The sequence below is a fragment of the Dermacentor andersoni genome, chromosome 3 (genome assembly GCF_023375885.2).
Source record: "Dermacentor andersoni chromosome 3, qqDerAnde1_hic_scaffold, whole genome shotgun sequence".
Lineage (NCBI taxonomy): Eukaryota > Metazoa > Arthropoda > Arachnida > Ixodida > Ixodidae > Dermacentor > Dermacentor andersoni.
This window is the reverse complement of record NC_092816.1, coordinates 101075820-101091923: the sequence shown is the minus strand read 5'-3', so window position 1 is coordinate 101091923 and position 16104 is coordinate 101075820. Positions and strand designations below refer to the sequence as shown.

General features: G+C 45.6%; 1 protein-coding gene across 1 annotated transcript in view; it reads left to right on the top strand.

Moving 5' to 3' along the window:
• LOC126541584 (uncharacterized protein F58A4.6-like) overlaps nt 1-9577 on the top strand; it is a 42683-nt gene extending 33106 nt beyond the window's left edge. Inside the window, exons 5-6 of the mRNA XM_050188422.3 lie at nt 8759-9100; nt 9311-9577. Of these exons, the coding sequence (XP_050044379.1) occupies nt 8759-8968 (210 nt within the window). The 3' untranslated portion in view covers nt 8969-9100; nt 9311-9577. The remainder of the gene's footprint in view (nt 1-8758; nt 9101-9310) is intronic.
• The last annotated feature ends 6527 nt before the right edge of the window (nt 9578-16104 follow it).

The window sequence follows — 16104 nt, the reverse complement described above, 5'->3', positions numbered from 1 at the left end:
TAAGGACAATGATTTAATCTTTTGCAATTTCACAGAATAGTATTTAGTTGGCTTGAAAGTATGTGCTGTGCTATAGTGCAGAAAAGAGCTGCGATGTGACTGCTGTTGAGGCCAATAATTCTGTTCAGAAGAGACGGCCCCCTGCATCAGTAGCCAAGTGACTGTGGTATTCCGCTGCTGAGTGTGAAGGCGCGTAATAGATTCCTAATTGCTGCAGCTGTACTTTGACTTTGGTGGAATGCAAAAACACTCACATACATTGAGGTGGTCTGGCGCCAAGTGTAGGTTTGTGGCAGAGGACTCCACCAGTTATCATTGTTAACATGAGAAAGCCAAAATATTGCTGCAGAGCCGGTATCACAATGACTGACAACAGTAATGCATTAGCATTCAGTCAATAAGGTGGCACAATGTGTTGCAACCATCTAAACGAGCTATGTATGAGGGGTGTAGTGCGGCAGTGACTTAGAAACACTCAGCACCAACTAGCGCCGCTGCCTCGAAGCCTGCACCTGGCCTTCGAAATGTACGGGGCACCGGTGCTCGCAAAAGAGTGAAAAATGAAGATGTGTATTCTAGAGTGGCACACGCCTCCTGGCACATAGTGACCCAAGTAGGCATCAAAGAGGTTCACTGAAGAGCAGCACAGACTGAGTGTCACATACGCAGTGCTTCGAACAGCGGTGCCTACCCAGTCTTGCATCTTACAGTGACCCATGTGGGCATGAAAGAGGTTTCTTGAGGATCAGCAAGTTAGTCCGTTGGTTGTTTTCGAACTATTGGTTGTTTTATCAGCTGCCCGGTATGCTAACTAATCGACCATGGACCCAGTGACCCAAATAGGGAGAACGGGTCGATACGAGGGGGTGCTGAAAAGTTCCTGGCTTTGCAAGAAAGATTAGCGTCAAAGTTTTGAAAGTACACATATATTCAACATATTCCCCCCCTCAGACTGATGCACTTGTTACATCGTTGCTTCAGCTTTTCTAGTCAATTTAATAAGGAAAAACCCTGTGATAGGTCGTCAAACAAGCCCTCAGCGGCATGTTTGACATCAACAATGTCTTCAAAAAAGGCGACCCTTCAGGAGTTTCTTCAACTTCGGAAACGGATAGTAGCCAGGAGGCACCAGGTCAGGTGAATAGGGGGATGGTGGGCCAATTGGAAATGCAGCGTTTTCATTTTGACAGCCACAACATTGGACGCGTGCGAAGGTGCATTGTCCTGCAACAAAAGGATTCCTTTGGTCAACTTTCTCCAGTGTTTCGTCTTTACTGCCTCCTTCAACTGCTCCAGGAGGCCGGTGTAGTACTTTCTGGTTATACTAAAGGGCTGAAGCAGGTAGTCTGCCTAAAGAACACTGTCTTTGTCCCAGAAAATGGACGCCATGACATTTTTGTCTGATTTCTGGGTGCGGAACTTTTTCGGTTGCGGGGACCCACTGTGACGCTATTCCTTTGGCTGTTCTTTGGTTTCTGGGTCATAAATAGGGAGCTAGGTTTCATCCTCGGTCACTAACCTATCCAAAAAATCCTTTGTGTCGTCAAAATGCGCCAAAACAGTGCTGGATGCCTCAACTCGTGCCTCTTTCTGTTCACTGTTCAAACATTTTGGCACCCACTTCGCTGAAGGCTTGTACATGTGTAGGATATTGGTAGTAATGAAACCAACACACTCCTGGCACATGTTGAGTAACTGGGCTATCTTGTTGGCGGATATTTGCCTATCCTCAAGAATCAGCTTATGGACATTACCGCTTGTTTCCGGATCTGTTGAGGTTGTGGGGTGCCTACTGTGGGGTTCACCTTCAATGGTAAAATGCCCGGTCTTGAAATGAAGAACCCAGGTTTTTACTGTGCTGTAAGAGGACACCTTTCCCCTGATGTTTCCGACATCTCAGTGAGAATGTCATTTGCAGACCTTCCCAGAAAAAACAAAAAGTTCATGATGCCCTGCAACTCCACGGAGGTGAAACTAGCTCCTGCCTCTGCCATCTCAGGTTCTACCTGAAATTAAGATAGTTGTGAAAGTAAGACACATCTCATATTTTCATCATTGCTTAACAAGATATCAAGCTTTTATGTGATACCAAGTTTATGCTGACATATGGGGCAGGGACTTGGAGACTGACAAAAAAGCTTGGGAACAAGTTAAGGACCGTGCAAAGAGTGATGGAATGAAGATTGCTAGGCATAACATTGGGAGACAAAAGGAGAGTGGTTTGGATCAGAGAGTAAACGGGTATAGACAATATTCTAATTGACATCAAGAGAAAAAAATGGAGCTGGGCAGGTCATGTTATGCGCCGGTTAGGTAACCGTTGGACCATTAGGGTTACAGCATGGGTACCAAAAGAAGGGAAACACAGTCGAGGACGGCAGAAAAATAGGTGGAGCAATGAAATTAGGAAATTCATGGGCGCTAGTTGGAATCGGTTGGCGCAGGACAGGGGTAATTGGAGATTGCAGGGAGAGGCCTTCGTCCTGCAGTGGACATAAAACAGGCTTATGATGATGATGATTATTATTATTATGTTTTAATTCTACATGCAAGTTGGCAAAGCAAGGAACTTTTCAGCACCCCCTCGTACATAAATAGATAGCACCCGGAAAAGCTGCTGGCTCGGATACTAAAAACTGGCAGCAGAACCCATCTTACGATGACTGTTGATGGTAATGTGTTAGCATTGAATCAATATATTTAGATGACATATTGCCACCATGTTAATGAGTTATTTATGAGGCATGTGCTGCAGTGGGGCTCCTCTTTCGTGCTTCTCGGAGAACTCTCAGCACCAACTAGTGCTGGCGCCACGAAGCCTCCGTTTGGATTACGAAATGATTGGTGTGCCAGTGCGTGCAAACACTGAGAAACGCGTCGCACAGAAATCGGCTTCCTCTCTCATGCTTCTTTATGGACAAGCTGCGCCATCTAGTGGCAATAGTGAGAAGTTCACATTTGGTCTCCAAGAAGAGAAGCATGGTGTGCTAGTGCCTGCAAACACTGAGAATTGTTCCATCACCTACTGCTCACTCATTGGCACGAGCTCAGTGACTCAAGTTTACCAGAGGTTCATTTGAAAGCTGCACGTAACCAGTATATTCATGGTGCTGCTCACTGATGCGTTGACGTGGAAGGCATTCTTCGAAAAGCGGCACATACCCAGTGAATTTGTGGCGCAGCCTGCTGATGCGTCGGGTCTGTCGTGGAGGAACCCTTGTGACAAGGGTTCGATTCCGCTCAGCATCGGAGAAATTCAACCCTTTCAGGCGCTGTGTACACAATCATGTATATCATGCTGGCGCATCAACAGCAAAAGCATTGATTCAAGCAGTGGTATTTAAAATGTGTCACACACGTCTTTAAACACTTCTGAATGGAATTGTGCTGTAAGATTGAATAACATGTGCAAAATTTTTTCGTAGGACAAGTGGCAAGGTAGACAGTTCCGTGTTTTTGCATGGTGGAGGTTTGTTGTTGTCATTAGCGGGTTCAATTCTTTCATTGTTTTCCAGCATGTGTTGCTCCAGGCATAATTTTCAACTGGCTGGATATGTCCTTTTCAAGACTGCTAGACATTAAGTAGCCGATGTTCTCATAAGTTACGGTGCTGTAGAGAGTTTTTGCATCAAGTCCTCATTCCATGAAGTTGACAGAACTCGCTAAAGCATTTAAACTTCATAATCTATTCTGCAGCTCTATGCTTTTTATGATTCTGAAGATGTGAGAAATGTGGTGAAAGAAACTTTTCCATCGACAGATTTAATTCGTAGCTGAAAGGTTTAAGGGATTTTTTTTTTGTCATTGTAGAGCGTCACTTTCCCAGTGGCACAAGTTGGTGAACAAAGATGTTCGTTAAGGAGTGGCACACACCTGCTGGCACATACTCAGTGATCCAAGTTGGCATCAGCACAGATCAGCACAGACCGAGTGGCATTCAGCAAGCGCTCCAAGTTGGTGTTTAACATCATGTCGAACAGCGGTACCTACCTCGTCTTGCATGTTGTGGTGACCAATGTCGGTGTGGAAGAGGTTTGTTGAAGATCACCACTTACGGACATTGACACATACTCAGTTACCCAAGATAGTTCGATGCTTGGTTTAGAACCCTGTTACCTCAGCACAGCAGCCTGATGCTCTACCCAATCGACATGGACCGAAAAATGCGTGAAATATCCTATGAATGATAATTCAATAAAAAAGAAAAGAAGCTCTCGCAGAGCTGCTGGCTCGGAGTTTGCGGTGTCGCCAGTCACCGACACCTGGGTGTAATGTCGTTACCCCTGAAATGCTCCTGCGATATGCTGCCCTGAATCGAACCTCAGGCTAAGGCGTGCGTGGTTGTTGGCTCGGAGTGCGCGGTATCGCCAGTCACCGGCACCTGGGGGTAATTTCATTACCCCTGAAATGCTCCTGCTCTATGTTGCCCCGAATCTCTCGTTGAGGTGTGTGTGGTTGTGGGTTGAGACTCCTACATAGTTTTTCTTGCTGGCGCCTGGTGAACCACTGCGATGCCAACCTTGTCCAAACTCCTGTGTCTAGTCTCCAGTTGTGGGTTCTAGAGGTGTAGGATCTACGAGTCAATTTAGTGGTTTGTTTACAACCGCAGCTGTATGCAGTTCCTTATAGCAGTCATTGATACATAATGCTACTCAGGTTCACTGCCAAAGCACTTGTCACGCAACCCCAGAAATTGGCTATATCACGAATGGTGCCTCTTCAAGTTTTGCAGCTCCTTCCTGCATGCTAGTTGTCTTCCCGAGAACCATGATCTACCACTGGTGCTGTGCGAGGGGCATAGAAAGAGAAAACTATGGCATAGAAAGAGACGAGCCGCATCCTCTACCACTGCAGAAAACCAGGCAGCGACCTCAGGTACCGGATGTGCATACTCAGCGCTAGGACTGTGCTCAGATGCAGTGTACATGCCTTTGAACATCGTGTTGAGCCCAGGTAGGCCACTGCTTGAATGAGCGTCTCTTTATACCAGGAAAAGTGACCACTATGCTGAGTAGAGGTGGATTCGGTGGTGGCCCGAGCACATATGAGAGAGAGTGTGGTGCCTTTCAATACATGTATTTCTTAAGAAAGTCTTGAAAATGGAGTAATAATTCAAACGTCAGACAAATAATAATGTTTTTCATATCATAGACTAAAAAATGGCGGCAGAACCCATTTCATGATGACTGTCGGCAGTAATGTGTTGGCATTGAATCAGTATAGTGACACAACGTACTGCCACCGTCTTAACAAGTTATGTATGAGGCATGCACTGCAGAGGGACTCCTCTTTCGTGCTTCTCCGAGAACACTCGGCACCAAACAGTGCCTGCGCCATGAAGCCTTGAAGCACACATGCCCATGTAGCACCAAAGTAATAATTCTGTGTCATCACTTTTGTTTTCATGCTGTTGGATGGCAATATTGCTGTTGCACTAAATAATCATGAAAAGCATTACTGCACTTATATTCCGTTCCAGTAATTAAATACATTTCTATATGAAATTGTAATTCTGTAATTTGACATGTTATTAACATGATAAGTTATGAGCTCATCATATTTGCTATGGCTGAATTTCTCTAGTTTGATATCTTTTACTTGTACACAGTAGACTCTCGTTAAGGTCAATGCAGACAGACTGAAAATTTGTTCACTTTATCAGACACCCATCTTAATAGAATTGACCCACAGCACACAGCATTTTCTTCCGGGGGAACCCAAATATCCACAGCGTAAAAATATGAAAAGACAACAACTTTAAAACCAAAAAGCAGACACAAAAAATGACATCTACAGAATTTGCATGAAACAGGGTGCCTTATCCACTCTTACTTGAGCTGTTGAGTAGATGCTGCTTGCCATCACTGTGTAAATCTGTGTGCTTTAAAAGAAAGAGACAACATTTCACCTAGCTTGCCTAAAAATTGTTCAGAGCTCTCGTGCTGAAAAAAAAAAGAGAAAGCATCAAAGTTCTTGGGGCATTATCAGCTGCATCAAGTATTAAGCTGGTTCTTACGGTTTCTGGACAATGTTCTGCAAAGGCAGCTACAGGATATAGCGCATTATTGTTTCTGTGGTGTCAGCCCCATAGATTTCCACGTCATCGGCAATGCTTACACAGCTGTTTATTTTCGCAGAAACACCATTTGCTTCTTGTGTATCTAGCTAAGTCGCCTCCTCCAAGTATACCGACGTGGGGCTCTTGCTAAGCCCATACCGTACCTATTGACCCAAGCTATTAGACTACTTTGCCCACTGGGTCGAGGTAGAAGGTGTGACGATGATGGCATGACGGGAGTAGGATCACGAAGCTGGAATGGCAACAGTGAAATGGCCACAACAGCATCACTATGGTGGTGTGACAATGAATGTATGACGACTGTGCGATCATGATGGCATGATGAGTGTCGGAGGACAAAGCTGGAATGACAATAATGCAACAATCATGGGGCATCAGGACCATGAACCCATATCCAGTGGCCCAAACTGTTAGACAGCTTGGGTCACTGGGTCGGCATGATGACGATGGCATGACGAGAGTAAGATCATGAAGCTGGAATGACGACAATGGAACGACTACAATAGCATCATGACCGGGAGCATTACCTAGTGGTGCTAGAAGATAGAGAACTTGGGCCACTGGGTCAGCGTAATAGGATAGATAGATAGTTAGATAGTTAAACAGACAGAGAGATAGATCTATAGATAGATAGGCTGAAAACGACTAAAGTATACAAAGAATGCTATTCGCATAAAAAAAAACTGTTTACATTGTGGAGTGGCATCAGTGAACCGAGAGAATTGGGCACAGCTGTTGGTGCTGTACAGCCAGAGGATCATGGGCCCCTTGAGTCTGAGTGCATGGACCAAAAGTTTAGGTCGATCTCAGAGGAGTTATTTGATGGATTTGAAAGTAATGTTGCAGAATAAAGGCCGTAAATGCATGTTAGATACAGCTTTTGAGTCAAGAAAAGCCCGTGCTTTTTTTTTTTTTTTTTTTTTGTTGCAACTGTTCCATCATTAACTTGAATTTTGTCTGTGACCGTGCAGGGACCTTCACCCAAACATTCTATTATCTTTGGCCCTAGAGGGGGCACTTGCTCGGAATTTTATGGTAGGTGGCTGTGTGTTTAGATAGATGTGTAATAATCTTGCGCTATGGTGCTATATTAGTTAGAGTAAACAATTGTAGATGCGTGTGAGTGACCTCTTTGTGAGAAGAAAAAAAGCTGTAGCCAACTTCAGTCATTGACTCCTCTACTCCAAGTTGTCATCACCTGTGTATGTGGCACTCCTTTGTGGTGAAGTCGAGAGACATGGTGTTCTCTGCCTTCCTTTTCCTAAGCTGTCTTTTGTTTCTTGCCCACTGGCTTCATTTACGCTTTTTTGCCTCAATACTGGTTTATTGATAAGCTGCAGAGTGTGGCATCAGCCGGCTGTTTTAATGAGTACTCAAGACTTTAGGCACATTATTGTACAGGTGCAGTATTCTTTGCTGCAGCATCAGCAGAGTGGCTTGTGACTACGTTAAAAAATTCTGGGATTTCAGCAACAGACACCGGTGACATAGTCTTGGCTTATAGTGCGAAGGGACACAGAAGAAGACTAGAAGCAGACAGGACGAGCACTAGTGCCTGTAGTCTTCGCCTGTGTCCAGGGTGTCGAGAGAAAATGTTCATTCTGGTTTTAGTTTCGTTCCACTGAAAAGCGTTACGTTCCAGTTCTGCTCCGGAACAAAAAAAAATGATCCATAAAGGTTCATAACAGTTTTGGTTTGCATGCAAAAATTTTCGAAGCAGAGTAACGATAAAAACATGGTATTTATTTTTCTCACCAAGTGAACTATATATACTGATACTATGCTCAGTGCCTTCAGTCAAGGCACTGAGCATTATCTCAGAAGCAGCACATCGTTGAGTGTACTCACCGAAATGTGAGATCACTGTTCCGATAAAATTAACTTAAACATAAACAATCAATAAAGCTTCGGCAACAAAGTGTTGCACCTATAGAAAACGAAAAGATAAGCTCTTTACTGCACAAGCCCTGGGTTTTGCTACGATTCCAATCTGCTACTGCACCGAGCAGCAGGCTTAGATTAGTGGAGCGTTCGATTGGCTGTTGCTCCCACTATCCTTGCCTGAGACGTGTGCTCAGCGGACTCCCAAGATACGTGCTAATTCTGATGTTGCCTGACGTCAGTTGTCTCGCAGTGTCAGCTTTTCCCTTGAACTGAAAACCTGTCAAAAGTATTTTGGTTTCACTCTGAAACAAAATAATAAATAACATTTCGGTTACGTTTTCATTCTGGTCAAAAATATCGTTTCCATTTTTCATCTTTCATTCCATTTTTACACACTGCCCCTTTGTGCTGTAAACCAACAATATGTTACCGTACCAAATCGCCCGACTGTCCATCCTTTCGCAGACACCGGTGGCACTGGAGGGCAACCAAATTAGGGGGCTGGGCGCACAACAGCTATTACTGTAAAATGATTGTGTTTAAAGGCACGAGAGAAAGAGTAAGCAATCTACATCATTATGCAAGATGGTAGATTCCCTGCTGCATGCAGCTCATATGTTCACGGCAGCATTCTTACGAATCACAAAAATTTTCTTGGCATGTCCAAAAAGGGTCTCAGTGCCTTTTTATTTAAACGCATCTTATTTGAGCTCTCCTGCAACTGTTACCGTAGCAAGACGCCTGTGACAGTGGCAAAACCTTTTGAATATCATGCAAATGTTCTCTATGTTTCAGGGCATTCCGATACTGCTTGTTGGCCACCACATCTTGTACGGCAAAGAGCAGGATGTGGAGAAACCCTTTCTTGTGATTGAAAAGTCTGCCGAAGAAGCAGAACCACAGAACACCACGAAGGAGTACCTTATCCGCGGTGTTGTCACAAAGAAGGTCATCTTTCGGTCTCGCCCCAAGCCAATTGTCAGCAACGTACCAACAAAAGTGTGAAGACAAACTGGCAAGCTGTCCATGAGGCGACATAATTGTGATGCAACACTACGGAGTGCCCCCTGCGACATTTTAGGTCTGCATGCTGAATAACTGAAAAGGCAGGCTTATGCTCTGAATCAGTCTAACGAGGTCGCGGGATCGAATCCCGGCCACGGCGGCCGCATTTCGATGGGGGCGAAATGCGAAAACACCCGTGTACTTAGATTTATGTGCACGTTAAAGAACCCCAGGTGTTCGAAATTTCCGGAGTCCTCCACTACGGCGTGCCTCATAATCAGAAAGTGGTTTTGGCACGTAAAACCCCATAATTTTTTTTTTTTTTTGAATCAGTCTAAAGAGATTGTGAAAAGGTAAATTTTACTGATGTGGTGGCACTTGTTTTATGCTCTAATAGCGAATTTCTTGAAGAAATTGGCCGAGGTGTTTTTGCCTCTCATTAAAAGCCCACAGGTTATAGTGCCTTTTAAATTTTTCTCTCCAAAAACAGGGCATTTTCCTTTTCTTTTTGCATGGGGCGAGGTTCCTGTCATGTGAACCACACTACTGTGTATCTGCAAGTGCTTGTTTTGCAAATTTTACAGACTATAAAGCTTATTGAATGTTATACATATGTGGGGGTGCGTGCTTTGCTTGTTAATTTCTCAAAAATGGCAAGACCCACTGTCGTAGATCAGTGGCTATGGCAGTACGCTGCTGGGCTCAATGTTGCAGGTTCATTCCCGGCCACAGTGGCTAGTTCCGATTCAGGCGAGGTGCAGAGATACTCGTGCACCCTGGAGTGCAGATTAAAGAACCCCAGGGGGTCAAAAATCAATCCAGAGCCCTCCACTACAATGTCCCTCATAACCCAATGTACAGTTTCGGAACGTGAAAACTTCCAGTTTAATATTTGATGTTTTTAGCAATGACAGGTGTCAAATTTGAGCTGCGTACATTTCACCCTGTTCAAGACACAAGTTCCCAGGAGGATGGAGGCTTGGAAGTGATCAATAGTAATTCTAAGAAAACATGTTGCTGGGCCAACATTTCGACAAAAAGACTTCGTCTTTCTCAGGTTCTCAGGGCAGCAACTGCATTAGTCCTGACGATGGCAAGTCCCCTTGTCAGAACATTGGCTCCAGTTACATTGCTTGTCCAACCACTCTTAATCATTCCACCCTGTTTGGCACGCAGCAGTTTTATGGTTCAGTAACTTTACGTGCAGGAGGTTTTATTCCTCTCGCTTCACTCAGCAGCCATCTTTGGCATTCTGATGCTGAGTATACGGTCACGATATCAAATCCTGCTTGGAGCGAGCACATTATTGCAGTTGAGGTAGAATGAACCTGTATACTGTCAGTGTCAAAAGTTAATGGCTCGTCACGGCAGCTATGGCATTCTGCAACTGCGCACGAGGTCTCGGATTTAATCCCCGGCTATGCTAGCTGCATGTTGATTAGGGCAAAGTGCAGACACACTTAGGCACTGATATTTAAGTGCACATTATACTGAGAGATACAGTTAATCAGTTTATATAATGTATTCTCTCAAAACTTTGAGTTCATGTAACTTTATGATAAGGTGTTCATTGCCATAAGAGAAAACAAGGGCCAAACGTCCGTTTTCCAGGTTTTGCGGAAATTGTGGGTTTGAGAAAAGCACTTTCTTGCATTTGGGTCGTTGTGACGCAGTAAATGTTCTTAAAGCTTGCCATGTTCAGACCTCGGCTCTTTTAGAATGCAATGAAGTGCATCTTTACCAATAAAAAGTTTGCTAGACCCGAACAGGTGCTGTCAAAATTGATGATGTCGCAGTGAGCTAGTGCAGGAACTTAAAGGAGGCGTCACCACTCGTGTTTTGCTCTTTAGCATCTTTTCTAGCTTACCAGGCCTCCTCTCACGGTAAGAGTGGCCTTCTTGGCATTGTAGAGGTGCTGTTCACTAATACAGCTCAAGTGCTTTTCCTCCTTAGCGTCCATTTAAAGAACCCCAGGTAGTCGAAACTAATGTGGAGCATTCCACTACAATATGTTCCAGCGTTGTTGCTTTATGGGTCGCAGGGAGCGAATAAAAGCTGCATATTTCTGCAGCCTGGCATTTTGATTATCAGCCTACAAGTGTATGCATGTGTGACCAACATAGTGTTCTACGGTTTGACCGACTGCAGACTCAAAGTATTTAGAAATTCAGCATTTTCGTTGAAGCTGAACCCCTTAAACTTCTGGTGCCGACTGTCCTTGCAAATTTTTGTGTGTGTGGATAAAGCTTAAAAAATCTTTTTTAAGAAATCTGCCGGATCGGGACACTACAACACAAATACAACAAGAAACACACTGTGCGTGGGGCGATCGCCTAACCATGTTCAGAGACCTCACCCAACACTACAGACTCGAAAGACGCACATTCCCGCCACCGCACGATAAATTGAACAGGAACGAGGCCGTAACTTTACGCTTGTTCCAGACACACCTACCCTAGCCCTGCCATCTTACACCACTGCTATCCGCATTTATATCCAACAGACGCATATAAAACTTGCGGACAGAGAGCAATGCTGCGACACATGCTCGCTCTGGGAATGTGCCGGCAACAACGGTAATGAAACCAGCTCCATTCGCGACGCGTCCATAATCACGGCCGTTGCCAGAGTACGGGAAGGCTCGAGCTCGCTTCTTCCCAACGCCATCCCGGATGCGGGAGCTGCCGGGGACCTTCTCCGTAGGTGTCGCCGCCACTGGGAGGCGGCTATCAAAAGTTCAGAGCTGGTAGACAAGCTCTGGGCCGTCCGGCAAGCCAAAGATGCCGCCCGAGTCCAAGGACTTCGAGCCACCACCTGAGGCCACCGCAGCAAGAACTGCTGTGCTATTCTTTAATAATGTTTCTTCTTCTTGTCACTGAAAAGTCGCACATACGCAGTGGCATTGTACCCTTTTACTCAAGTTGATGTCAAATAGGTTCATCAAAGAGTGGCACAGAGCAACTGGCACATACCCATTGCTCCAAGCTGGCGACAAGGGGGTTCATTAAACAGTGGCCCAGTGACCCAAGTTGGTCAAACGGTTGGTTTCGAACCGTTCCCTCAGTGCAGCAGCCCAATGCGCTACCCATTAGATCATGGACCATCTACCCAGTCCAGCAACTCAAGTTGGCGGAAAAACGGTTAGAGAAAGATAGATGGACACAGACAGCCCACAGAAAGTTTGTGAGGTACCCTAGGAATGCTAGTGACATTAAAGAAACCCAGGTCGTCAGAATCATTTTGAAGCTGTTTATTACAGCACTCCTTGTAGCCCACAGTGGAACTTGCGATACTATTAATCCCCATAAATTATTGAAGTTGCAGCTTTGATTTTACTAAATCCAGATGTGCAACACGGAAATGAATTGTGTTGGCTTTGGGTGCCCACCTCTACTTTGATGCGTTCGTTTGGCACTCGCTCCAGCTTGCCCGGTCGTCTGCTATGCTGCTATTAATAGTCCGGCCCAATGTAGCAACATAATTGGCCACCAAATGAGCTGGACCGAGTGCCAAAACATCACGATGGACTGCTCGCACATGGACACCTTCTGCATCCTGATGTCATGACACATTCATTTCTTGGGAAATGAAACAGGCTGGTTTGTGAAAAGCTACTATAGTAAGTTATTTAGGGCACCCTGAGGTTTGCCAGTATCTTTTCTGGTATATCAATGCCCAGGGCCTTCACTTAATGCAAAACGAAAAAATTAAAAAAAAGAAACATGAGCAGTTGGAAATGTAATGTCAGTTTAAGGGAGTGGAAGTTCTGCTGTGGACACTCAGGATGCTCAGTGTCAGCAGGGGAGCCATCAGCACTTGAGTTGGTGTTCCCAGGCAGTCTCTCTTCCATGTACTCAATGAGCATGATGCAAAGTGCTTAGCTTCAATGTTTTGACGAAGACTGATATTGACTGTTTTCGCGGAGCAGTTTGTTCTATACAAATGCGATGGAGCTTTCGGCGGTGCGCTGCACGCCGCCTCAGCAACAGCGCACAAATATGAAGCCAATACCGCTTCAACCTTGCTTCTGTGTGATCAGCTGTCGGAAATGAAACCAAGCTTTCGCCAATGCACTGTGCTCCAATCATGCCGGATTTAATCATGTGGATTGATGACGTGTGCAGTAGTTGGCTGCAAAAATACTGACTGGCATATTAAGGAATGGAATGAATCTGTGTTGCGAATTTTGCGGACCATTGTTACAACTGTCCGTACGTGTTACCGGCACTTCGAGGATACAGAAATTTGCTCATCCGCCAGCGTTGTATCGCTACCTTCAAAGAAAGTGCTTCAGCCCCGGAGCGTCGGCAAGAGTGAGCACCACTCATTAAACAATGATAAAGGGAGTAGCACCATTTCCTGTCATAGTATGTTTCGCGCACAGTATCTACATACACACATCTATCCCAACTGGCACGAAATGTTACGCCTACTGTATCGTCAATGTGTCAATAAGTGAATGGGCACACACTTGAATATATGCGCGCCATATATGCACAATAAATGACGGACTACACCGATAGTGCACAAATGGTCGAAGCTGAATGTTTTGCGACGGTCCACAAGAGTAAGCGAGTTACTAGCAATAATACATCTTTGCTACAAGGTATTGCAATATACAACATGGCTATGTTTCAAGCCTTACGCACAAGAACAAATCTATCGGAACTGAGCACACCTGCGAGCGATTAGGCAGAAATAATCAGATGGCGACCGCACCAAAGAAATTTACTGATATTCAAATGGTGCAGCGCGTCTGGGACAGAGACAAGAAACACAAACATCACAAGCGCCGATTGACAACTGGTATTATTTGCGCCGAAACTGGCCTATTTATGGGCTTGCCGTGTAAAACCGCAGGCAACACAGATATGGTCACACATGATCAACCAAAAACAAGATACCGCAAACGATTAAGAATATTGCTAAATCTACAGAAACAGCAAGAACAGGATATGTTCATCGTACATAGTTTACTATCGCCACACGTCACGATGCTTAGGGCTAAGGTGAAGTCACTATGTAGAAAAATAATGAAAACAAGGGACATGTGCCCAAAACAATGTATCCACACACTTGGCTTGAGCAGGCTTCTGTGACAAAAAAGAAAAAAAAGACTTTAAAAGGGGGTGAACCATTTAAGACCTAAACAAAACCTCCAGCAAACTCAATCTCCACGCCTTTAAAAAAAATGGATGCCTTGCTCATGCAGTTGTCCACCGATCTTTATTATTGTCTAATTGTTTTTTCTGCATAGTGACTTCGGACCTCGCTGCCATGGCAGCGAGGCCCGAAAGGCAATTCTACCTGCCAAAGCAAGTGATATGTAGTAAAGAAGGCATACTTACGTGAACGCTATTATGAAAGAAAACTTGGCCCCGAATGTTGTTTTGTTGGATTTGCCAGTGTGTAGCCGACAATGATCGCTTATAAAAGTGGGGCGCAAATGGCCTACATTGCACCCCCACTTCTGACAGCGGGTGGGCAAGCATGCCTCCCCTGCGCCCCGGTAGATATGCATATGTACACAAAAAGTACATGTGAGTGATAAGGTTGGAGGTCAGACAAGGTCCTTGCTCACTGCACAAGTCTGCCCATCTGTTCTTGTTTTTCCTTTCCGCTTATTCACTGCAAGTGAGTAAACTTTATTGAAAGTTGTAGTATGGGTGAACGAATACTTTTCTTAACGATCTTGTGGGACATCTGCGGGACCACATCACGTCTGGGTCACCAATTTGTGGGAGGCGGCGGGAAGAGGTAGCCACCATAGCCATGGTTTATTTAGGCCGGCCAGCTATGTCGTTGCAGAATCTCCAGAGCGACCGGAGCTTGCAGCATGTTCTATTCTCGTGCTACCTGCTTGTGAGCCGTCTTCTGCTTTGGAGGCGATAGTTGTGAGAAGTACTAGTGAGAAGTACGACTGAAATACGTGTAAAAGGCATGCATTGTCTTGTGTGTTGCAACTCGGCAAGCAGAGTTGAGGTGTATTGGCCGGTTTTTGACGTGTGCCGAGAATTCATGCTGTTGAAGGGAACAACGCTAAAGACGGTGTCGTCGAACGGTATGCAACGGTGGCAGTGGTGTTGGTAGTGGCAGTCGTTGGTAGTGTTGGGTCCCGCAATCTGGGAGACTTGTACTAGGCAGCATGGCAGCGTACGTTGTGAGCGAGACGCAGCCACAGTGACGCCATAGAATAAAGAACATGATGCCGTAGTGCGAAATCACGACCTGCCAGAGGTTCTCGTAGATGCCCGGGCCTGCAAAAGTCAGAGCTCAGAAAGAAGACCGTCTGGCAGCTCGCAACTTGTGTGAAGATAGTGCAAGTTTTGGTCACTCGCGTTGTTGGCAGAAGTGATTATCAAGCTGAAGAAACTAGATGGCAGAGCTTCCCCTGCAAAACTTTGGAAGGCTCGCCTGGTGCTGCTTGCGGTGAAATCCTGAATGCCGATAGCATCAGGGTTGTCGTGGTCGCTGAATAAATCGCCAAGATTGTGCTTGTGGCGTCGCCATGCCTGCGAGAGTGAAATTTACATCTAGTGGAGCCGGTGGGACAGCCTCTGAATTGGTGATGAGTGAGGTGCCCCCAAATTGAAAATGGATAGCTTGCAGGAATGTCCAAGGGAGCAGAGCTGAGGGCTGTAGAATAGCCGAAAGCACTTGCGTTTGGCCCAGTGAGTTCCTCGAAGAGAGTCGTCATGCAGCTGCCTTTGAGCTGGGGAGGAGGCTCATGGACCGAGCATAGGTAGCGCGTGCTGACGATCAGTACGGGGGGCGCAGGCGACGTGGGATGACAAGATGCGGAACAATGCTACGGTTCAAGTGGTGAGAACTGTTGTGACTGAGCTCTCGAGGTGACGTGGTGGGCAAGGACGACTGCCCACAAGTCCTTGTAGAAGTTGGGGCCGGGGAGTGGCAGTCGGAGCCTGAAACCTTATTGATACGGAAGTGGCTGTCCAGTTGGATGAACCACATGTCCGGCATGTCCACATAGAATTCCTGGACATCTTAAAGCCGCAAGACATCTGCCGAACCGTATGATGCAATGTCACTCAAGCCTTGGTAGGCTGGCATGGCTGGACTTGGTCATCCAGGTCACCAATTTGTGGGAGGCGGCGCGAAGAGGTAGCCGCCGTAGC